Here is a 25,957-nt window from a genome sequence, read left to right as displayed (position 1 = left end):
CAGGAGTTTTGAAGTGTAGAATTCTAGGTCACCATCAGGTGTATCCACGCCTATCAGTAGGCTCCTCGGCCATAAGACATTTACATGGCGAGATGCTCTTAAATTATATGCTTGTTCTCAGTGAAGAAGCTGTGATAGTAGCATCACGGTCAATTTAGGGGGTTTCTCTTGATAGAGATCCCCGAATAATCCTTCATACCTACTTTTTCTCACTTAAGGAGCCTTAGTTTTTCTAACTAAGACTCTACTGGCCTCAGATGGCAAAGTGTGAGCTTTATTATCTAACCCAGAGGGACAGACGACTTCTGAGTCCAGACATCTCTATCCGCCAGTACAGGAGAGTAGTTATGGCTCACCTCTTACTCCGGCTAAGAGACCTAAGAGGAAGGTTATCCCTAAGAGGAGGCAGGAAAGACCAGTTGCTCCTCCAAAGAAAAGAAGAAGAAAATTACATAGGATGGATCATTATGCTGTGGAAACGCGTCAGGACAAAGTAAGTTTATCTATTGTTCCAAAGCTTTGTGGCGGGTAGGTCTGAGTTGAAGGTTTCCTTTGGTACCCTGGCTTGAAACTCGGCTGAATAAGTTTCAGAAAAACTCTGGTGCATCATCCTTTGCTTTGAGTCCAGAAGAAACTGGTACTGCAGAGGTTAACACTGATGTGAAGACCTCCTAAACTTTCAGCAAGGCAGGAGAAAAGAGCCTTCTACTTTCTTTAGAGTTAGTTGCTCTAAAACTAGTATTTACATTGAGGCTTCAGTGAATGTTAAGAAGGCTACTGGCTTTGCTTCCACTTACTCACAGAATTGTTACAATGGTTCTTGAAAACAACCCAGCACGGTATCTGGGGGACTCCTCAAAGATAATGTAGATTAGTGCTCAATAGAAAATTGGTTTAGATGTGTGGTCTGTTCTTTCAGAATTCTAAAAACGTCTTAGGTTATGGACAAGAGAATAACTGAGAAAGAAAGAAAGAGGAAATAATGGGTAGATAAAATGGTGTGTGTTTTCACATAGGGATAATAAGTAATGTCTAGTCTTTTTAGTGTATTCATAACAACCTAGAGGTTCATATTCTCAAAACTTTCAGATACCTCCAAGGCACATTTATGATGGTCTGAACTGATCACTAAGAAGTTTATTCTGGATTTTATCTAAGTTGTCTTGTTTAATAAAGGAAAATTGTAATTGTCGAGGTTGATGTATGTTGTATATTTAGTATTTCTTTGTCTAGGCAAAGATCTTAGAGTAGAGCATGGTGTTCTCAGAAGCAAATACCACTCAATCCCCCATCTGTTAGTCCCTTCAGATTATGCTTCTATCATTCTGAAATCTTCACTTGTGACTTCCTCCTTGGGACAGAATTTGAAATACTGACTCCCATCATGAAGAAAAACAAGTTAACAACTGACTTTACTGGTGACAATGATATGAGGAAAGGTCTTGAGTCATCTGAGAAGATGCTAATGGAAGATAATATTGTGTGTCGGGATGAAAAATGATATGTAGATCCCTTCTGTTCTTATCTCAGTCATTTTGAGTGCATGTGTATAATTGTAGCTAAATTTTAAAATTCATCTAAAGTACTGTCAAATCTTTGTCTGATGTTATGGTTCTTGAAAATCTTTTTGTTGCAGAGATGAAAGTGAAGGAGAGGCCACTAGTATGTGGGAGCATTCATACTGTTAGACACTTTCATTTGAAGCAAGAACATAAGGGATAGATTATGTTTCTTAGACTTTGGAAATGTTCTTCAGAGAAATAAGTTTTTGGGTTTTTGTTAGGCTAAATAAGATCAGTGGTTTACTTTTGTGTGCTAGGACTCTTGTAGATTCTTATTTTACTCAAAATCAGACTAAAGGGACTAAATTGATATGCAGAAGAGGTTCTTCTATTAAGAACCTATTATTCTCAGAAATTGACAGTTACTTGGAACATTAGATAGATTGCATTGTGTTAATGATGCTCTAATTTAGCATCCAGTGAAGATTACCTTTAACCTCAGAATCGCTTTTGATTCACTTAGCCTTCGTCTTCCTGCTGTGGTTCAAAGCCTAAATCTTCTTGCTGTGGTTCAATGCCTAACTTGACTTCCCCTAGGGCACAGGAGACTTAAACAATCATCTGACTTTCTGCTCACTCTCAACATTCTTGGATTTAAATGGTTACATTTTAGAAAGGCATCTTATCTCTAAAAAAAACAAGTTCCCTTAATATTTCTTATATATTTTTTATATCAAAGTATCTTGCAAGGGATTGGATGAGGGGAGATTTTGTGCTCCTGAAAGAATACAAATAAAGTGCTTAGATCAGATTTCCATCAAGAATGGCAGGAAAATCCCCCTAGACAAAGCTCTGCCTCTGGGCCTGAAGTTTTCTTTCCAGAATGTTCTAGGAGTAGAAGATCTATGAGAAACTGAAAGGAAAAAAAAACACAAAAACTTGCAAGGACTAATCTGCTCCTTTTTCCAGATGACAAATCCTCTGAGGGAAATTGACAAAACAGTGGGGCAATTAATGGACGGCCTGAAACAACTGAAGCTGCATCGCTGTGTGAATGTCATCTTCGTTGGAGACCATGGTAAAGCTTTGTTTCTTCTTTGTTACCAGGATAGTCATTGATAATGTTTCTGTTGGTGTAGCGGAAAGGAAGGAACCCTTTCCCTCAGAATCCCACATCCGGTTCTTCACCTCTTTTCCCATTTCATCAGGATAGGGAAAGATATCAAACTACGACTCAAACTAGGAGATGACCTGAGGTGACCCCAAGTTCATTTTGATCAAAACCAGGCACTTCCTCTATCTACCTATTCTCTGTAGGAAAAGCCTTTCTACAGAAATCTTTCTCTTATTAAAACGTTGCAGGCAAATTGCTTGTTATGTTAATATCTTCCTCTGTGAATGTGATGTTTTAGACAATAATACCCCATCTCTGATAGCCATATCCCCAAAAGGAGTCCACAGGGTTTATGAGACTAAAAAATAAATCCACACATGATAAGGAGGCAGAGACATAAGATTCTTGTCAAAGTGGCATATAAGTAAAAGTATGTCTCTGCATCCACTGAGGGAATTCAAAGCAAAACCAGATGACACTGCTCTATTAGAGAAGACAGTTAAAAGAGAGGAAGAAGCAGTTTTTCTAAATCACAGTGTAAAGTAGAAAAACTCATGACCCCTTTTTTGAGGTGATCAAGAATGTCATAAACATTATGTGATTATAGGGCTGGCTGGAGGGGGTCCTCTGAGAGCCTTCTTATTTCACAAGTGCTCAGATTGAGTTCCGGAAACTCTTAAATTGAAACAGTGACCAGAACTCTTAAATTGAAACAGTAACTCTGGTATATGGGGCTTCATTCTTCTGGAACTGGAACATTGGTTGACTATTTAATAATTTAAGAATGAATGACAGGCAAATTTCCCTAGTAAACAGCTCTGCTCTGGGCCTGAAATTTTCTTTCCAGAATGTTCTAGATGATCTATGAGAAAGTTAAAAAAAAGCAAAAAAAAAAAAAAAAAAAAAAAAGCAGTGGGACTGACTTGCTCTTTTGCAGGGACTAAATGTGACCCTCTGCAAAATCATGCTCCACAAGTTTAACTTTGTGGAAAGCTTCAGATAGAACAGAGTCTTTGGAGCACGGGACACAGCTGATCCAATTGAAGTTGCCCAGAGGGGTCAAGAGCATTTGGTTACATGTTGGAGCCAGATGTCTAAGAAGTAGATGGGTCCTGATGGCGCATTGTAAAGGTCTTGGGTAGATTAAACCTTGTGTTGCCAGTGTGTAGGCTTCTGAAATGAGTAGATTGCTTTGGTTTGGGGAAGCCACAGCAACTCTTACATAAAAGGTAGTATGGTCTAGTGTTTCAGAATCTGGGCTTTGGAATAAGAATGTGTTTCATTGGTGTTCAAATTGTACTGCACCACTTAAGGGCCATTTGATGTGGTAGACGTTATGTGACCTCTCGAAGTCTCAGCCTGCTCGTCTGTAGAATGAGAACACTAACACCACCTACATGGGATTAGTCTGGAGGGTGAAGGGTTATGGCGATTCAGAAGCACTTTCCTTATGGTTTTCGAGAGTGAGAGAAATGGTTCACTACTAAGGTGGGGTAGGTGACTTCCTAGAAATGTAACAAATGGACGATCCTTCCAATCATCCATTAATATGTTTTTGTAGATTTCCCTTTCCTGGGTTAACACTGTACCAGAACATAATAGCTGTTTATTGTTTTTATTTTTCTTGTTAAAAAGCAAGATATAGAACCATTGTGCTATATTGGGATAAGTTGTTTTCTTCTCTTCATTTCAATTTGTTTATAAAACAGAAAGGTCTGGATCTGGGATCCCAGAAGGTGATAATTTGAATTTTATTAGATCCAGGCCACTTTGGGTTATAATTGTTTATTACAAAAACCTTAGGACATTCTTTATAGAATCACTTATTTCCCCTTCTTAGAGAATATGCACCTAATGGATTGTGCAAAGCAATGTATTAAACTTTCGCAGTTCCATGTCATCTCATACATTCTGAAATGACAATAAAGGTCTCTACCAGCTTCCATGGTCTATGATTCTAAGACTTGAGTTTGTTTTTATTTATATATTTTAAACATTGATCAAGAAATTATCCTTGTCAAGGCAGGAAACAAATCTTGGGTCTGTAGGGATATTTGTTGGTTAAAAAAATTCCCTACCTAGACCCTTTTGTCTTCTAGTTGCTAACTTTCAGTTTGGACTGATTACATTATTTACCACTTGTTTTCAGTCTTATTTTGCTTTTCAGTGTTATTTTGTTCTTCGGTTTGGGTGGTCATTGGGGCTGACGCTTTTCTTTCTCATCTGTTGTTGCCAGTATTGTTTTGTCAGTTACATCCAAGGCCACCAGTGGAGACAGAGTGAGGACTGGTGATTATGTACTCAAGTCAGGAGATATATTAGAGAGAGAGAGGGTTGGAAAATGACATTTTGTAAAAGAGACTTGGAACTCTATATTCCAGTTATTTACACCACCCCCAGCGGGGGGGAAAGTAAGAATAAGATCCTTTTCATAATGATTGTGTAAATAGTTTTTGTTTGTTTTTTAAAAGATTATGGTTACTTCCTTTTCCTTGCTGTTCTTGCTGAATGACATAAGATGATAATTGTGATGATACTTTTTAAACCATCTAGCACTGCAAGATAATATTAAATCAAAGCCTGATGCAAAAATTATACAAAGAAGCATAAAAAAAATGTAAAGTCAATTAAGAAATCTCAAAAGAAGAGATCCTTGCATGTAGCTGTTAAAAACTAATTAAATAGATGCCTGGATGTTATTAAGATGTGGCTGTGTTAAGATTTTAATTTTAAGATTGCCTGAAAATCTTTTTTTTTTTTTTTTTCGGTCCCCGTAGGAATGGAAGATGTCACATGTGATAGAACCGAGTTCTTGAGCAATTACCTGACTAATGTGGATGATATTACTTTAGTGCCTGGAACTCTAGGAAGAATTCGACCCAAACTTAGCAATAATGCCAAATGTAAGTTGATCCTTAAAAAACTAAGTTGTTAGAGCAGTAATATTGTAAGGGTTTGTTTTCTGAATACTTTGGTAAAAATCCTGGCTCTGCAAAGATTTAGAATGAATTTAAATGAATAAGTCATTTAAACTCTAAGCCTCAGTTTTGCATCTGAACAATGGGGATGATAATAACAGCTACCACGTGGGGATGTTGTGAAAATGAATCTATGCATATCACTTAGAGTGGCTGCTGGCACAAGGGAGCATTATATAAATATTTGCTCTTGTTTTTATTATGTAGAAATACATTTCATTTGAGGCATGTATATAACCATAAACTTCTGTTTACAAGAAAATAACTCTTCAGTAAGAGGTTTAGGCTTGCTCTTCAGCTGGAGTTAGGGAGCCCAACACAAGGTTATGCAGACCCTAAGCATCCCTGCAAGTCCGGTTGTAGAGGAGTCTTTATCTTAATAAAAGTGGTTGACAGAATCCAGGAGGGAAAACTATTATGCCCTTGGGAAGTGGCTGCTGCTTTGAAAGATTAGAAATGAGCAGGAATAATCTTATCACTTATGTTCTGCACATTCAGGTTCTGAGATACCACCGACAAGAACTTTAACTTATGAACTAAGATGCTTTAGATGCTGCCCACCTAGTTTTTGGGAAGTCCATACTTTTATTGGAGACATGCTGCATTGTGGGGGGAAAATACTTTTAGAGTTTTTAGCCTTGGGGATAAGAAACCATTGGCACCAAGAGTAAAGCTTTGGAAAATGAAGTTTTTCTCAAACTATGTTCTTGAGTCAACACAAATGGGAACTGTTCCAAGGTCAGCTGCAGGCAACGTTGTGAAATCAACAAAACATCAGTGTTTCCACCCTCTCTTTTTAATGTCCTTTCTGCCCTCCACATCCTCTCTTCTCTGCCCACTTGAGATGGGCAGGGCCTCTCCAGAGACAGGATACAAGTCACTAGGGCACCCCTTGAGTTAGTATTTGCCTTGTAGCACTTCTGCACAAAAGCTTTTATCTATTTTTAAAAGCTATCTCAGACCTCAGTAAATGTAATGGGGAGGTTGTTATGGGGGGAAGAAACAATAACTACCAAATAATTGTTTTGTGCATGTGATTTCATTTTATTGGAGACATTAGAGTGGTGGTTAAGAGCACAGACAATGGTGACAGGATGTCTGGGCTCAAATCCCTGCTCTGCCACGGGCTCACTGGGACCTTGGGCGGGCTGCTTAAACCCTCTCTGCCTCAGTTTCCTCATCTACAAAATAAGGATTGTTGGGAAGAGTAAATGAAAGATTACATATCACTTAGATTCGTGTTTAGCATGCAGTCCAACTAAATAAATGTTAGCTATGACGATGATGTCTTGGTGGCATCACTATTTTAGCTAAGTATATGCACCATCTTATTTAATCCTCCCAGTGGCCCTGTGTGGTAAGTATTATTGTGCCCTTTTACAGACAGTAGAAATCAAGGCTCAGAGAGAGGTGAAGAAATGGGCTTAGAGTATGACAGTAAGTGGCAGAGCCAAGATTTAAACCAAGATTCTCTGATTCTTAACCACTGTCCTGTGCTGGGGGCCTCTTCTACTCACACAATGTGAGAACTGCTAGCATGAGAGGACCAACTACTTCAGAAATGATGGATCTGTGTCCCAAATGTGGCCTCGGGCATTTGTTACTTTCCATGCTCTTTGTTTTCTTTCATTATCAAAGAACATGAACTTACTCTGGTCCTGCTGAGGACTGTGGTTCATGAGGCCACAGAGTAAAGAGGTTCAAAGCATGGCTTGCTCAGTCAGTGCTAGGGTCCCAGTATGTAAGCCCCTCCCTCCACCTTCTAAATGCCCATGGGTTTAGTGAGAGTTCTAGCACTTACCTCCTAGAGTTGTCATGAATGATCAGAGAGAAAGTGCCTACAGTCTTACAGACAGAGTGCACATGGTCTGGACACAATTTGGGTTAACCATTATTGCTACTCTCATTACAGTTACACACTGCTTAACAACAGGGATACCTACTCTGAAATCGACTGTTATGTGGTTTCATCATTATGCAGCCATCATAGACCGCACTTACACAGATCTAGCTTACTACACACCAGGGCTGTATGGCACACCACCATCATACCACCGTCGTATATGCGGTCCATCATTGACTGAAACATCGTTACACAACATATAACTGTATTTGCTTTCCATGAAAATAATGCAAGTAAAATTTAGCCCCATTTAAGTAGAATGGAACCCTACTTTTTAGCTTTGGATTGCATAGCTTTAGAACTATGATTCTGAACATGGTCTTTGATTGTATATGTTTATATCACAAGGCAAGCTTATTTATGCATTTTCCACAAATATGTATTTATATCTATTACTAAACGTTTATGGAGTGCCTACTGTGCATAGGCCCTGGGGATACAGCAGGAAAGGACGCGGACATGACCTGTCCCACTGATGCTTATATTCCAGGGAGGGCTGTGTCGTGATAGTCGGTACCTCTTCTGAACTCTGTTTTCCTTTTCTGCTGATTCTATAATAACATACTAAGGCAGATTTTTTGAAAACAAAACAAAGTCCAACCAACCTACAATCTCCAGTTTCTCTCCCCCCCCCCCCCCCCGCCCTAAAGGGGGCCTTCAGATAATATAATCCTGTCCACAGTTTATACACAGCCATCATTTACATAGTTTTGCTTTTAGCTAGTTTGGAGTATTGACTAAAATATCCTTTGTTTGCTGGTAGTGAAAATAAAGGAGGTGCATCCGTGTGTGTGTCTGTGGCTGGAAGGGGCTGCTACCTATGTAATTAGACCCATGATATTACCAAGGAAACTAAATCCCCTTTAAAAAACATAACTCAGTGGATTAGACATTCATCTCAAAGTGGATGATAGCTTGTTTCAAAGATCCGCAGATAAATAGGAAGTCATAGGAAAAGTCCCAAATGCCCAGTTTAGTTCCTGATGTTAAATTGCAAATAAACTAAATCTAGGCTCCAGAGGGACCATTTTGGACCATTTGGAGAACCTTAAAGAAGCAATTACTTAGCCTCATCTTGATGCTCTGGAAGGAGCAATTTCCTTGTGGAAGAGGAGACCCATACCCAGCAGGGAAGTTCACTGTATGAATTGCACCACTTATTTAACTGCTTTTCACTTACTGAAATATTCAGTACCCACACGCAATGTAAATATATTTTAAACGAAACACTAAAGGGACGGCCCTTCTGGAAGTGGGGTAAAAAAGAATGGAGTCTCTTGCTGCAAAAATGATTTCTCTCATTGATTCTTGTCATCTCTTTTTGACATTTTTCTTCTTTCTTTGAACAGATGACCCTAAAGCCATTATTGCTAACCTTACGGTAAGTACTGCACGTGACCAGACCTCTGCTATTACAGCAGCTTCCACATGCTCATCTCCTGTGTTCACCTCCCCTGTGGGGTGGGAGGAGTACTTTCCCCATTGCACTGCATCCTGTATATTTGTTCTCCTTCGAGCTTTCAAAACTCCTGGCCTGTGGACAGCTGCAGGCTCCCTAATGGTCTTGGCAATGATACAAACGGACAGTATTTGATCTTTCCTCATTAGTACTGAACAGTATTCATTCAAGATTAAACAAATCCTTACTTTCTCTGAACCAGATCTGCCCACCACCCGGTTCCATCACTCCCCCATCCAGGATAGAGACCTTAAAAGCACATGAGGATGTAATCACATGGGCTTCAACATGTGTCCACCTCCCTTTCTTTCCACCTCCCACCCTTGATTGAAGCTGCTGGGAAAGGCCTTGGAGCTTGAATTGCTCTTAGTGAGTCAGGAATGTATCTTAAAAATGCCTTACTCCCCTCTGACGATAGCCTTCCATCTCCAAAGTTACCTGATCCTCTTTGAACCTATTTTTTTTTCCAGTTTATATTATTTGAAAGGGGGTAACAAATTCCATTTATTCACTAACCTTTTCTTTGGCTTAAAATTTCCTTCAGCTTTCTAGAGAGAGACTATCCACACCCTTTTCTAGAAGACACTCCATCTAAAGTCCAATTTTCATTTACGTTTCAGTGTAAAAAACCAGATCAGCACTTTAAGCCTTACATGAAGCAGCACCTTCCCAAACGTTTGCACTATGCCAACAACAGAAGAATTGAGGACATCCATTTATTGGTGGAGCGCAGATGGCATGTTGCAAGGTAACTTGGGCTTGGCTGGCCCGGTTTCTTATCTGCATAACCAGCTCTTTGGCAACTGGAGTGCCTATAAGGTCCTCAGCCATCCTAAGAGGAAATCTCACCCTTTCCAAAGGGTTTTCTATGCTAAATAAAAAATTCGTGCTGAGAAAATAATACATTTCTATTTTCTGGGTCTCAGCATCTCAGTGTCTCTCTCCTTGTCAATTTTTGAATTTACATTCTAGCCTCTATTCTTATTACTTGAGTAAGTCAAAAGTGTGACTGGGGCACTGCTTTGCCACACTGAACAGATTTGGTCTCAGTTGACAAGACTAAGCCCATAGCAATGTTTATAGAGGAGTTCAGAACATGTTGTTAATCTTCAAACCTCTGTTACTGTGGACATGTTTTATTTGGGCTTAAAAATTTTCAGTTGTTTATCTTTTTTTGAACTACCAAAGACTCCAATATTGAAGAGTCCATTTCCTGCTCTTGAATCTTTTGTAAAACGTGTCCTCCGGAAGCTCTAACCATTTCCGAAGAGTTAAGCATTTAAAGTTTATCTATTTTCCACCCAAACCTGACAGCAGCCCCTTCCCACTCACTCTTATTCTGACTTTCTCCCTTTAAAAAAGTGCTGAGAATCAATCTGTAGTAATGACTAAACAGCTTCTATATGCACTGTAGCAGAGCTCTTTAATGAGTTTCCAAGGAAGAGAAGATAATGAGAAAATGTTTATTCTCTAGGAATTTACATCAATATGGAACACATGGAGAGACACATGACATCATAGCCCATTGTTACTGTCAGGGGGGTACATAGAGTTAAATATGTAAGATTATGCAGAGAGATGTATGAAGACGAGAAATTATTGAAATAATTTAGGGCAGACATGGTGAGTCTTCATGGAAAAGTTACAAAGATATGACCAAATGGCTTGGCTGAGTATGTCCTCTGCAGGACCATTTATGTATGGGTGGCTTAGAAGAGAGAGCAAATTTGGCACACTTGGTAGATTTATATGAAGTAAATGTGGTTGTTGAGTGGAAGTTGAATGAAAGATGATGACAGTTAAGCAAATTAGCACTAAAGCCAGACATTTTAATTAGCAGCAAATCTTTTAACTCTTGCATTGTTGTGTTATTATATGTTCATATCTTAATTAAACCAAGCTGAAAGCATTTTTCTTAAGGGTGGGGATCCAAATGCTTAATTTCTTTATTTTCCCCTAAGCATTTTAGTTCAGTGTGATGTACTTAGCAAATATTTGTATTAATAAACATGAGCCCTGGTCAGTGGGAGTCATCCCATGCACTGAGAGGTTGGTTGATGGTTTGATTTCTGGTCAGGGTGAATGTCTGGGTTGTGGGCTCCATCCCAGGTAAGGAGCGTGCAGGAGGCAGCCCATTGATGTTTTGCTCTTACATCGTTGTTTCTCTCTCTCTTTCTCCCTCTCCCTTCCTCTGTCTCTAAAAAGTCAATAAAAATGTTTTTTTTAAATGAAAGTTTTTGGAAAAGTGCTACATGACACTTAAGCAAAGGGAGTCTTCTTGTCACAAATAAAGTCAAATGGTTTTGATGTATACAGAGCAATGTTTCCATTTTCTGTTTCTGTATTGAGATAATTATATAGGCGAGGCTGGGCTTTTGTTAGATATGTCACTGTTACCACTCAGTTATACTCTTTAGTTGTATTATATCATAGGTAAAGTTGAATGCAAACATTTTTATAGAACATAGATCTTCATTCATTGATTAAACATCTCATATTTAAAAGTGCCTACCATGTGTTTGGCATCGAGCCCAGTGACGAGTATAGAGAAGTGAGCTGGAAAACATGGTCCTAGACTGGAGAATCTTATGATCTCTGAGCCGAAGCACATAGGCAGACAGGACATTGCCTGTGACAGGTGCTTTGCTTCATCCACAATGTATAAAGTACAAGGTACAAAAGAGGGCACCGTGACTTCGGTTCAGAGGTACACATTTGTCCTGGACTGATTGTCAAAGCAAAGGCATGTGGGAGAAATGAACAGCATTGCCTTTTTATCACCACAAGGATGATGCAATTAAAATAGAGATAAATATGCTTGAAACATCTCTTCTTAGAGATTCTTTGAACACTGAACTTGGCTTTTTATCAGAGTGATTTCATGTGAAATCCTGACTGATTGTGCAATTATTTCGATGTAGGAAACCTTTGGATGTTTATAAGAAACCATCAGGAAAATGTGTTTTCCAGGGAGACCATGGCTTTGATAACAAGGTCAACAGCATGCAGGTATGAGCAAAGAACCGGTATTGGTGATTTTCAGGAGGGATGGGGAATGGAGGTGTGAGTGAAGGTACACGGTCTTCATAAGTAAGGGAAGGGTTACTACTAGATATTAGCAATGTCTAATTGTTCTTCTTTTCTTATCATTGGAAGACTGTTTTTGTAGGTTATGGTCCAACATTTAAGTACAAGACCAAGGTGCCTCCATTTGAAAACATTGAACTTTACAATGTTATGTGTGGTAAGTCACTTATTATTAATCAAAACCAATGAAGCAATCTTGAGTTAACATATGAACTTCCTCAAAGTCAGAGAAAGAAATGAGGTGACTTCTTTTTGGGACCACCTCATCCCCCTGCAAAAATAATACTGCCCATTGGTTTGAAGGACAGAATACCATTCCCTACTATGGCTTCTTTGTCTTCCTCCACCAGTTGACTAATGAGGGGTTTTCATCATGTTGCTGTTGGCAGCCTTTGGCTGATCCAACATAGCATTACAGTTTGACACCACCGGTCAGAGACCTAGTGAAGCAAGAATTCTGCACAGAGCTTTCTCCCACCTCCATCTATCGTATTGCAGTTCAGTTAAAATTTTGCCAGCTTGCATCCTGGCCAGCTATTTATGTACTCCTAATTATTTTTCTTCCTTGAACTTCTAGTTGCTGAATGAGGACAACTTTTCCTATTTAGTAAGGGAGTGCCAGTCTGGTGGTTAAAGGGGGAGTCTGAAAGTCGGGTCTCCTGGGTTCTTTTCCCAACTTGGCTGCTAGCTCTCCCCTCTCTGCCTCTCAGCTTAGGCAAGTCACTGTGTGCCTGCTTGGCACCCATTCACTTGCAATGAAGTCAGTCTGTTCATTTCACAGTGGCACTTCAAGGCCTAGGGCCAAAGCCTCCTCTTGTCCCTGTACTTCTGTGGAGTGCATTACAGGTCAGGCCAGAGGTTATTGATTATAAGACTCATTTCAACATTTGGGATACAAAGTTTCATAGAGATGCAGAACAGCGTGACACAGATAGTCTTTGGGTTCCTTCACTTTTTCTTTTTGGGAATGTCTGTCTATGACCACGCAGTGAACATGCTGTTTCAGAAAGCTGTGGCAAGACATGCCAGGCTAGAATGATTCAGGGAGTAAGAACGGAGTGTCTACTATCTAAATTTAGTCTTATCCCATTTTGATTTGTGTTCAGAGTTTTCAGACTCTTGGAAGGTGAATGGTTTTGGCTTCCACCATATTTCATCCAAAAATATTTACAAAGCCCCTGGCTTCTTTTCTTTCTTCTCATCAGATCTTCTGGGATTGAGGCCAGCTCCTAACAATGGGACCCATGGAAGTTTGAATCATCTCCTGCGTACCAATACCTTCAGACCAACCATTCCAGAGGAAGTCACCAGGCCCAGCTATCCAGGGATTATGTATCTTCCGTCTGATTTTGACCTGGGCTGCACCTGTGATGATAAGGTAGAGCCAAAGGTAGAAATAATAGTTTATCGTGGAGGAGGTTTTTGGGTATAGAGCAGTGTGTTCACTAGAACTTTCTGTAATATGTAAATGGTCTATATCTGTGCTGTCCATAATGGTAGCCACTGGCCAGATGTGGCTTTTGAGCACTTGGAATGTAATTTTTTAATTTTGCTTAATTTAATTATTTATGTTGAAAGAGCCATATGTAACTTATGGCTATCATATTGGACCACATTTCTATACCACTATAGGTATAGAAAGTGAAGGGCAAAAAGTAGAATTTATTAAGCTATTTTGTGGGTTCAGAATTCCCAGTGAATGACTTTTTCTTTTTTTCAACCTGGATCATTGTCTATTAGTCATGTCCCAATAGGAAATAGATGGCCCATGCCAAAGAGGTTTTTAAGAGAGTTTAAAGGGGCTGTTTCCATCATGTTTAATGAGAGGACTATTAATAAAGGCTGAGCAGTATTGAGGGATGTCACTAAGGGATAGTGAAGAACCCTGGTGCCAACAGGGGACCAGTCCTAGGCCTGAACAATTAGAGGCAGAGCAGTTACGAAAACATGGAAAGAGAGCTATATGTAGGAAGGAACTATGGAATTTGGTAGATAGGTGCAGCTTACTATAACCCTGTAGGGAGTAATGTTGGGGAATACATACCCCCTGTTGTCTTTCCTTTAATCCCCTGCTTGTGCCTCCTATTGGTAAAGCCCAACAAGATGCCAGAGAGCAAGCTTGCTCTTCTGATCTATTCTGAGAGGTCAGTTTCTCAAGGCACAGAGAAGAGAAGGGAAAGGTGCAACCTGGATGGTGATGGTGGTGGTGGGGGTGAAAATAGAGACTGCCCAGCACATCGTGTTTGGACAGTTTTGAATACCAAACTACTAGTGTTAAGCAATAATTTGTTGAGTTTTGTATTGATCAAAGACCTTTATATTGGCCAATCAGTGCTTCTGACAGTAAGAAACTATGGTGTTGCCACACAGTTTGGGATCTCACCACTGGAGGAATTCAATTTGTCCTTTATTCCCCACCTGCTTTTTTGTTGTCCTTAATTTTTGCTCCTGACAAGAACCAATGAGGGTAATTACTCTCAGACCTCAGCTGGAGAAGTTGCATTGCCAAAGTCAACAGGAAGTGGTTTTGAAAGTGGAATCCAAATATAACCTTAGAGGAATCTATTAGTTGAATCTTGTTTTCCAAATTAACTTTGTTGTAGAGAACAATAAATATTTTGGTTATGTTATCTTAAGCCATATTAGAGGAATAATGAATTGTCTTTATTTTGTCTATGGGTTTCCCCAAAAGACCTCCTTTTATTAAAATACAACAACAGCCCAAGTTGGTTTGGTTCAGTGCATAGAACATTGGCCTGCGGACTGGAGGGTCCTGGGTTCAATTCTGGTCAAGGGCACATGCCCAGGTTGTGGGCTTGATCCCCAGTAGAGGGCATGCAGGAAGCAAATGATCAATGATCATCTTTCATCATTGATCTTTCTATCTCTCTTTCCCTTTCTCTTCCTCTCTGAAATCAATAAAAAATATATTTAAAAAACAACAACACAACAGACATATTGAAAAGGTACAGAGATTAATAAAATGACTACCTCAATACATACATCATGAGAAAGAAAACATTACAGGTTCAGTGGAAGCTTCTTGTGTACCTGCCCTCCCCCAATCCCACTTTCTTCCTATTCCAAAGGTAACTAGTATCCTGAATATAGTGTATAATTGTCATGCAGGTCTCTATACTTTTACTTTATACACATGCATCTCTTAATTGATATATTAATTAATCTTCAGCATAGTTTCCTAAAATAACCTATAGTAAAGTTTTGCATATTATAATTTTTATGTAAGTGCTGTTAAACTATGTGTTCTGAAATTTGTTCATTATCATGTTTTTTGAGATTTATACATGTTAATACATAAAGTTTTAGCTAATTTAGTTTTACTTTTATTTATTTATCGAGGCCCGGTGCACAGATTCATGCACTGATAGGGTCCCTCAGCCTGGCCTGTGCCCTCTCACAATCCGGGACCCTCAGGGGGCGTCGGACTGCCAGTTTCGGCCCAATCTCCGCAGGCCAGGCCGAGGGACCCCACCGGTGCACGAATACGTGCTCTGGGCCTTTAGTATGCATATAAGATCTTTGGTTAATCTCTTCCCACCCTCCCCCCTTCCCTCTGAAATTCATCAGTCTGTTCCATGTTTCCATGTCTGTGCATTGAGCGTCTGCCCCCTGGTGGTCAGTGCATGTCATAGCTAATGGTCAAACAGTTGCTTAGGCTTTTATATATATAAATTATTTTAAAAATATTTTTATTGATTTTTAAAGAGAGAAGGGAGAGGGACAGAGAGAGACAGAGAGAAACATTGATGTGAGAGTGAAACATCAATTGGCTGCCACCTGCAGGCTTCCCACTGGGGATTGAGCCCACAACCCGGGTATGTGACCTAACTGGGAATAAACTGGCAACCTTTCTGTGCATGGGACAATGCCCAACCAACTGAGCCACACCAGCCAGGGCTCACTTCTACTTTTAATAGTTAATATTTAATTGGAAAAATATGTCATAGTGATTTTATTCATTTTTCTATTTGAGAACATTTGGTACTCTCCAGTTGTTAGCTCCTCCAATAATGCTACAATAGACATTATTGCAAATGTCCTCCTGTACACATATGTTAGATATGTCTCTCAGATATATAGTGAAGGAGAGAGTTGCTGAGCCATTTCTTTTCAGAATTGCTGAGGCATTATCTTTTCAGCTTTGAAAAAAGCAATTCCATAAATTAGTTGAGGAATCACTTTAATGTACCTAGGGATTAATATGAAATATTGAGCCACTATTTGAATTAATTTATCTACCTGGGCCCAAATAATCATTATTACCAGCATGGAAGGTTGGTATCATGATTATTCAGTTTAAAAAAAGGAAAAACAACATCATGGAGAGATTACAGAAGATGCCCATGACCATAGAACTTCTAGGAAGTGGATGTCAATTTGAGATAAAATTGTAATTCCTCTACAGAGTTTATCATATTGATAGCATTTAGGATCTTGATTTGAATTTAGCAAGCTACTAAGTAGAGACAAAGGTGCAGAAAAGAAGGAATATTTCTGATTTGCTTTCTTTTCTCTTTCCTTTTTCTGGATTTCACACATGAAGAACAAATTGGATGAGCTCAACAAACGCCTTCATATAAAAGGGTCCACAGAAGGTAAGGGGTTGATGGAAAAAGCAATCAGATACGTTTTGTTTTCTAGTTTTCAAAAATTTAAGAGACTTCTTTACTTCATAGTGTAAGCACAATATTTTTTAAATTCAAATTTGGATTGCAAAATGATTTCAATATTCATCTGGCAAAGGGTATTGGTTTATTCTATGTACACAGATGCCAGCTGTGTAATAGAAAAATTGCATTGTATATTTTTTCTTCAATAACTTTTCAGCCCTTTAAAAAACAAACATATGATTGTATAGCTGATGGGTCATAAGTTAAGGTGCTGATGGGAACTTCGATGAAGGGACTGAAAGTCACAATTACAAATAGTAGCCGCTGGTACCTATATTGTAGCTCACTTACCTGGTACATGGAGAGTCAAGTGTGTCTGTTGTGGTGGGGAGAGATAGACAGAAGGAACCAAATCTGAACTCCCTTTTCACATAAGGATCACCTTGAGCCCTAACTTATTCTCTTATTTTATGTCTAATGTTAATACACATGTGTTAGTCAACTTTTGCAAGCTTGTGATAAAATATTAACTTCAGTGATTTATACCAAGAAAGCTGTATTTCGTGCTCACATTTCAGCATGTTGACTATAGGCCTAAGTGTGGGTCTGCCTCATTATTCTGGAATCTAGGCAGGGGTAGCCCCTAGCTGAGACGTGCCCTTTTTATGGCTGAAGGAAGGAGGAATGACAGAACCATGGAACGGGTCTCAGGCTTCTGCCATTATGAGGCATTTGTTAACTTCACAGTTCACTGGCAAAAGCAGGGCACATGAAAACAGTGGAGTGAATAAGTATATTCTGTTGATGGAGATATGGTCCTAAAGTCACATGGCAGTGGGCAGAAGTAATAATTAAGGACAATAACACATCTACCCCACAAGCCCTTTTATCTGGTTTTGAAATTCCAGAAAATTAGAAGAAATCAGAAGGGGAGGAAAATACCTCCATGCAGTTTATTGCATTAGATGGGTTAGTATCTTGTAACAGCGAGGGAAGGACTAAAAGTCTATTAAAAAGTAAGTAGAACTCAAGCACAGCAGCCCCCAGTCATGCAGTAAAGATGCGGAGTCACTGTCTCCTGAGAGCAGTACTTGAGTTATTAGCTGACATGTGGTTCTGTTTATCACATGTGCTGTTTCCAATCTGATGAAGTCAAGGTTAAGGAAACCAGTAGAAGATTTTATTTACTTATTTTCCCTCTTTATAAAGATCTTCATCTTGTTTCTTCTTCCCTTTCTGCATCATCTCCACCGCCCCCCCCTCCCCCCCACGTCCCCTTCTTCTTTGATCATAGAACACAGACTCTTTGACATATAATTGGAAGAAAACAGCTTTGAAGATAGGGCTTGGTTGGTGGAAGGTACACAGATCATTCACACATTCTAGAAGTGATTTGAAATGTTTGACATCTAACCTCTAGTGCACTTCAGTGTCATTATAATTAGAAATACAGTCAAACCTCGCATCTCAAACGTCCCCCATCTCGAACAGTTCTGTTCTTTACCAAGTTATTCACAGAAAAAATGTCTGGTTATTTAGCCAAACTTCAGTTTCGACCTGACAACCCTTTCATGCTGATACCTCAGCACAACAAAAATTGTCTCTTAGGCGACAAAGGAGAGAATGCTTTTGTTGCTGGTAAAGTCAATGATTAGCACAATTTTAAAACATAAAGAGGCCATCAAGAGTGCTAATGTTGCTAAGGGTATGAAAGAAACAATGATCACAGACAATTGAAGAGGTAGAAAAACTGTTGTTTATTTGAATAAACAAAAAGCTGTTAGCCAGTGACAGCCATTTCAGAGGCCGTGATACAAGAACAAAGACACCCCCCCACCCCACCCCCACTCCCGGAACAAGTGCTGAAAGTGATTCCTAAGGCTAGTAGGGGGTGGCTCAATCAGTTTAAGAAAGGAATTGTTTATTTATAGATTAAACAGTACATTAGACATGTATTGTATATAAGAAAGGTTAAAGTGGAATTATTTGGGGGTCTGGAACAGATTAATTAAATTTACATTATTTCTAATAAAAAATGATTCAGTTTTCAAACAAATCGCTTCTCGAACAGCCTTCGGGAATGAATTAAGTTTAAAATCTGAGGTTCCACTGTATTGGAATGTTGTCAAGGGGTGTGGAAGCTCATGATTTGCGTCTTTCAATATACCATCACCAAGAAATAATACTGAGATGTTTCTCTCCCAAAGTCCCTTATGAAACAGGGAATTATGATAACTTTAAATTGAATCCCCTGTTGTTGCTGATTCAAGTTCTGACTCTTCCTGACACTAAAACATTTCCATCTGGGGAAAAAAATCTGCTTTTACTTTATTGGTGGCAGTGTGCTCATGTGACAAGACCAGCCCCACAACTCATGCTCAGTAGCCTCAGACTTCTGAGCGTGAAAACCAGAGGTGTGTCTCAGGGCGAGTCACTACCTTTCAGAGCTGGCGGAACTATAGTTAGACCTCACCCATCCATCCCCCTGCTCAGAGGGGAGCCTAAGTATCTTATTTCAAGATGATTTTACATCACTGAAGCTTAAAATGTATATACTTTCATGCAAATGGGCCCTCAAGGGCATTTGTAGAGTTCTCACCCTGGGCTGGGAACTGATTTCTCTGAAATGTCTGGTTCCCTTCTGATGTGTCATCTTAGTTAGATATGACTTCGCATTGGTAACCGAAAATATTAGGGGAGGATCCTAGTGGCACATCTGCTTTGTCTGTTCACGGCCTATTGGGATAGCCTTTATTGATACAATAGAGACTTTAAAACTTACATGCAATAAAAAATAATTATATTTCCTTTCTTACTATGTGCAAAGCATGTCCTTGTTTAGTGTCTAGAATGTGTATAAGCCTCAGTAGTCCCTTTCTTGTCTCTTTCTGTCTCTCTGTCTCTTGGTCTTTTGTCTGCCTCCTTAAGGATCCTACCTCCATTATGTCTTCAGTTGCAAAGTGACATTTTTCGTGATCAGAGTTCTTTCTCATCTTCATGGTGTTTCCTGGGTCCTAAATCTGGTCTCCCACCTGAAGTATTCAATGTCTGCTCCACGAGAGTAGAAACTCATGAATTCAAGTCAGTGTGTCTGAGAGTACATGTGCGTGGTAGGAATAATTGCTTCCCCTTTCTGTATATCTGTGAATATATATTGAAACCTTTAGGCATTTTTCAGACCTAAAGTTCTATCCAAATATTAAGTTTTATTACTTTTACTCCTAGTTTTTTAAAAACACACATGTAAGTAGCTGATTTTTTTCAGAATGAATGATGTGCTATGCACATTCCATTTGTAACATTCATATGTGGCTATTTTAATGTCATCTGCCAAAAAACACACACACATACATCTAGTATATAATACCCACGTGTAAAAGCTGTACGTAACAGCAGTGAAACAACCCAGGAGTTCTGTTTGAGGTAACAAAAGAAAGATATAGTAGATTAACCTTAGGCAATATTTTGCCATAAATATTTTGCTATAAATCTTTAAACTATCATAGAATGAAATCATTTACTAAAAATGAAGAGGAAGAATACATAATCTTTAAAAACAGTGATCTAAACTGCTTGCTAAAGCTTTAATATTTCTAGACGTGGTGAATTCTGGATCTTAATTAGATGACTGTTGTTTCTGAATCACATGTACTTAATGTCTTGGCAAACTTACTGTACAATGAAAACTCACTTTTTTAAGAGATTGGATCAATGGATGAATGAATGGACAAAATGGAAATTTAAAATCTCCCAGCAAGCAATCTGGCACTCGAGCCAGGTAAATTTTCACTGTAAGAAGAATTGCACTATTTATTTTTACCTTAATCTTTCTCTACTTACATTGCTATAAAAATGTTTTATATTTTCTCAGTCAGTTTGACATACACTCTTATCTTTGTGAAAAAGGGAATTAAAAATCATTATACCTATATATGTTTGGCCTTCTGTCACACAGAATAGCAATTCATTTGGATAAAATAAATGACTTATATGTTGGTAATTCTTAACTTTAAAGCACAGTCTCAATATGACTAGAGAGGGAATCTCTGTTACTTGTGCTAAAGTGTTTCTGTGCGTGTGTGTATCCTTGTGTGTGTTTTGGGGAAGAGTTGGGAGAAATCATTATATAGTATAATTGTTTATGAATTACAGTAGGATTCAAGGTGAATCAGATGGAATAGGCATTGAATTTTAATAACCTTTACCTACCAATATTTCTTTAACTGCAACTCTAACTACTACAACTACAACTACTTTGGGTCAAGACTAGCTTTACATATTTGTCTCCAAACAGTGCAACACCCCAGGAAGAGATGAGACCTTGGGAGGTTAAATTACAGAATCACAAATCTATTAGGAGCTGAGATGGGTTTTAACTCTAGTTCTACATGACACTAAAGGCCCTGTACTGTCCGGTGAAAAATCCTTCTTACTCTAAGAGACTATGTCAGGAGAGAATCTGGGTATTGCTATGTAGTTGAGTTATTTTATGCAAATCTCCAGTTCTTTCTCAGTAAAGTGGAGATGAATTCATCTGCTTAGTCTATCTCTTGGGGTTATGTTTGGCAGGTCATATTAGAAATCTACTTCTTTATAGTCATAAAGAATAGTATTTTAAAAAATAAACTAAGCATTCAACAAGTATTTACCAAGTAGGTATTTACCCAACAAGTATTTACCAAGAAGATAGTATGTGGTTGATATTATTGGAGTTAGAGAGATAATAAATAAAATAAATAAAATGATATTCTTGTCCTTCTTATTTTATTGTGAGATTTAGCCAGTTAATGAATTACAATATAGTCTTAAGGGTTGAGGTAAGCAAGAAGAAGACATGAATAGAGGCATTGAATCTAATCCCAGAGGAGGTTGACATGGTAGTAAATGATAGTAGGCACTTGCAAGGCAAGGAGGAGAAAGGAGGCAGGAAAAATAAAGATCATGGGTAGAGATTTTGTGGTAAAATGTAAGAGTACATTATTGTGGACATTTTAAAAATCACAAAAAGGAGGAATTTTCATGTGGCTCTTAAATTAGCCAGCTAATGTCTGAGACTATGAATCAAGAAGCTGAGGAGGGAAGAGAAACATAAGCTCAAGTCTAGGTGGCCAAATTTTGAAGACAAGAAGAATGAGCATTGGGGAAGTCCACACCACTTAAAAAGATTTGACTCATAGTATTTTGCCAAGTGTGGTATCTGAGGGAGAACCTTGGCATGTACCCCAAATGCCAGAGACTGTTGTAAACAGGGAACTTGGGTGTGGTGTGAAGGCTCTGTCTGAAATTTCATGGAGTAGGGACCTAACCTAGGAAGATATGGACTGTGTTAGGTCCCTATCAAGAAATCACAACAAATATATTTCCAGAGCAGAGGCTCTCGGACGTGTCTCCAGGTAGCTGGTCTCAAGATAAAGTTTATGTGTCCACAGACTGAGATTCAGTCACACTCTTTATGGCTCACGTTAGGGACATTTGCTAAACAGAAATGCAATGGGTGGCTTACCAGAGTAGCAGGGTCAGGTTGTGATGTCATACTGAGTAGCAGTCAGGCTGTGACCAAGAATCTGTGGTTATTTGAAACTCTGATAAACTGGGAAAGGAAAAATCTAAATTGTGATTCTGGATTTTAAAGTTTGTGTTTCTTGTTTGGGTTTTAGAAAACGGTTGAAACCACCACATTGTTTTTTTTCCTCATGACATATTTGCCCAGTTAACAACTGAGAAAAAAGTAGTCCACATGAGATATTTGTGCTTCAGCTGTGTGCCAAAAATTGCAGTTGTGCATAGTTTGGAAGCTCTGAAGCACAGATTTCTGAATAAAATTGAGTCTTTACATGTGGAGCAGAAGAGATGGAGTAACTTAACTGGGGAAATCTTTCAGGAGAAAGTGAATCTTAAGATGCCACTTCCCCTCCTCCCCGCCTCTTTCTCATGTCTCTTCCATGAGGGCTGAACAATGTGACCATATTATTTGTCATCCACTTTTGAGTATGGAAATAAGCACTATTAACAATTATGCCAAGGCAATGGCATAAACTGGGATGTGGGGTCAACCTGGCTTAGTTTCCTATATTCTGTGAGGACTGTACTGGTGCCACCTCACGCCCATCCATGGCATTCATCATGCCCTGTGTTCCCATTACGCTCTGTAGAAATCTCTAATACAGTGTGCCATGTTGGTCTCTCCCCTTGAACTGTGAGCTTTTTTAGCGTAAGAGCTCTATCTTAATTATCTTTGCCTAGTGTCTCTATTCTATAGCCCGAGGGCTGACACAAAAAATGCACTCATTGATGAGAGGGAATATATTAATGAAAAATATGGAGGTAGATAGATGACAGGATTAGTGGAGAAATTATTACCGGTAGAGAGAAAGGGATCACATGTATAAAAGCATAGCGTTCCTAATGATTATGAGCTGAGTGTTGCAAATAAGTCAGCCTTCGTGGAATGGAGTGTCATGTTGAAAAATAGCAATAGGTGATGAGGATTAGTGGGGTGGGAGGGAGGGCAGAGTTGGTAGAGTCTATTGATTGTCCAAAACTATTTGGTGGCTGCTCTAAGGAGGGGTGTTCCATGGAGAGACTTGGCTGCTGCCACCCCTTAATGGAATAGACTGAATGCTAGGTTTGCATTTGAATTTGGAAGAATGTGTTTGGTAAGCATTAAAATTTGAATGCTAAAAAGATAATAGCTTCTCAAAGAATTTTGATACTTCTGCTTCCAGCTGAAACCAGGAAATTCAGAGGCAACAAAAGTGAAAACAAGGAAAACGTTAATGGAAATTTTGAACCTAGAAAAGGTTTGGTTTGAGTTTTGAAGGAAAGTCTGACTTTGTTTACTACCCCCAAGTACTACTGTTATGATTTGCTGGCTTTTTTGTTGTTATTGTTCATTATATTTCATTTATATAATATGATCATATTATGTCCTAATTCTTCCGGATGGGTCCCCAAATTTAGCTGCTTAACCAAAGCTTCTACATTTACTGCAGTGCTGAAACCAGACTACGCAGAACGGGCTTGTGCTGTAACAGTGTGGGCCGCTTTGCCTCAAATCAGCAGTTTTACTTGGGGAGGGTCTTGCAAAGTATTCTAGGAAAAGTTTCCTCTGTTACTTGCATAGATGGGCAATACTTTAATTAAAGCAACATGTATAAATAATTTAATAAGTGACTGCCAGAACTGATTTTCTCTAATAAAAATAAGCATAAATATATTTTTTTGATGATCACTTAGGGAATTGTGAATTGCCTAAAACTCAATATCTCAATCTTTAAATATTTCGGTCTGTAAGACCCCAATTTCCAAGAATCTATGGAAGTGCTGACTTCAGCCCATCCAAACCGGGCAGATCAAGCTCCAGGCAGCTATTGCTGGTGTGGAATGAAAGTTTGCACACAAAACTGCTCTCTCTTCCTGGAAGAGTGAGATTTCAGACCTTATTCTTCCCTAAGAGAAGAGCTTTCCCTTGGAGGTCTGAATCTACATTCTGGGGTCTTCACCGAGTTCTTTAGTCACTGATGACCTCCCCTCTTTTGTATTGAAAGGATGCTTCTAAATGTCCACTTATTTTATCTATACATGTTTCTTTAAGTTCTTACCTAAAGAGTTTTCCTCCATGTGATGAAGCTGCTTACTTTAAATGCTCATTACTACTCACTGTTTATGCTAAAATAATGCATATTTGAGTTGCTGTTTGCAACTAATGATCAAAGGGTGCCTTCCTCTTAATTAAATCATTGGTTAATTTGATGAGCCTTTTCAGGGGTCAAATGAATTAATTCCACCAAAATCAATCCTATTGACTGCTCATTCTGCTGAATCATTTCAAAATTTGCTAACCATGTTTCCTTCCTATACAGATAAAAATCCTTTACAAATGAAAAAAAGCATGAAAGTAAATATGGCACTTGCATAATAGTTTTGATAACTGTAAGACTTGACCCATACTTAGGTAATCAGATAAACCACAAAGTGTTAGGAAAGTACTTGATTCAATTAAGGAGAAGGAGCTCTACGTTATTAATAAGTAAGCAAGCAAATTTTGGACAACTGGATTCGTCCAATGTTTCTTTAACATTTGATGTAAAGTTTAATTTGTGTTTAACACAGTTTTGTTTTGTTTTTTCCTAGAGAGACACCTCCTCTATGGACGCCCTGCAGTGCTTTATCGGACTAGATATGATATCTTATATCATACAGATTTTGAAAGCGGTTATAGTGAGATATTCCAAATGCCACTCTGGACATCATACACTGTTTCCAAACAGGTCATTGAGGAAATTGGGTTTTATACAATTCTTCATGTGATTACATTCCTTGCATTCATATTATAATTGCTTGCTTAACAGAATTTTGCCTTAGGAAAGATTTAAATTTTTTTCTGATGAAAAAAAATCATCCTATGTTGAATCTATTGCAAGATATTTTGAACTGGACTTTATGCAATGTTCTAATAATGTCTTGGTAATATGTTAAATATTAAAGGGGACATACTAATTATTTTTGTTACTTTTACTATGCTTGTCATTGCCCAATAGTTACAGAAGTCGCCAAGATTTGTTTGTTTTCATAGACTTTTATTTTTTAGTGTAGTTTTAGGTTTAAAGCAAAATGGAGTGGAAAATACAGAGCGTTCCCATATATCTACACCCTTACATACACACAGCCTCCCCACTATCAACATCCTATTTGTTTGTTTTTTAAAATATATTTTTAATGATTTCAGAGAGGAAGGGAAAGGGAAAGAGAGATAGAAACATCAATGATGAGATCACCCTACTGGTGATCAAGCCTGGAATCTTGGCATATGCCTTGACTGTCAATCAAACTGTGACCTCCTGGTTCATAGGTCGACGCTCAACCACTGAGCCTGCTGGTCAGGCCCTATTTGTTTTTTAATAAAAGTTTTATATTGGAGTTTCAGTTGTGATGAAGATAAGGTGATATCAGGAATTAGACACTTTCATTTGACAGTTGAGGATATGTTTTTAATTTCTAAATACAACTGAGCATTTCCACTACCTCAGACACAGCTTCTTGTTAATTTTTATTGTGTGCATGTGTGTTGCTCTGGCATACAATATGCATGTACAGTCTTTCTTTTCATAGAGACCAAGTTTATATTATTTCTCAGAGTATTATTTTTTAATTATTTTCTGTGGCATCCCATTTATTATTTCAACAGTGGGACTCCTGCTATATATATTGTTTTACTTAAGATTTTATCAAGAGAGTTCTGCTGCTAAATAGATAAGTGTTTGAAAATTACTGGCTTACTGTA

General features: G+C 38.6%; 1 protein-coding gene across 1 annotated transcript in view; it reads left to right on the top strand.

Annotated features, from left to right (window-relative positions):
* Positions 1 to 25,957, top strand: part of ENPP2 (ectonucleotide pyrophosphatase/phosphodiesterase 2) — a 76,120-nt gene that overhangs the window by 37,961 nt on the left and 12,202 nt on the right. The window contains exons 12-21 of the mRNA XM_008143367.3: positions 2,472 to 2,580; positions 5,394 to 5,519; positions 8,847 to 8,878; positions 9,577 to 9,704; positions 11,878 to 11,965; positions 12,113 to 12,200; positions 13,249 to 13,433; positions 16,608 to 16,659; positions 23,400 to 23,474; positions 24,808 to 24,944. Of these exons, the coding sequence (XP_008141589.2) occupies positions 2,472 to 2,580; positions 5,394 to 5,519; positions 8,847 to 8,878; positions 9,577 to 9,704; positions 11,878 to 11,965; positions 12,113 to 12,200; positions 13,249 to 13,433; positions 16,608 to 16,659; positions 23,400 to 23,474; positions 24,808 to 24,944 (1,020 nt within the window). The remainder of the gene's footprint in view (positions 1 to 2,471; positions 2,581 to 5,393; positions 5,520 to 8,846; positions 8,879 to 9,576; positions 9,705 to 11,877; positions 11,966 to 12,112; positions 12,201 to 13,248; positions 13,434 to 16,607; positions 16,660 to 23,399; positions 23,475 to 24,807; positions 24,945 to 25,957) is intronic.

This window comes from Eptesicus fuscus, chromosome 19, assembly GCF_027574615.1.
Source record: "Eptesicus fuscus isolate TK198812 chromosome 19, DD_ASM_mEF_20220401, whole genome shotgun sequence".
NCBI lineage: Eukaryota > Metazoa > Chordata > Mammalia > Chiroptera > Vespertilionidae > Eptesicus > Eptesicus fuscus.
This window is presented reverse-complemented; position numbering and strand designations above follow the sequence as displayed.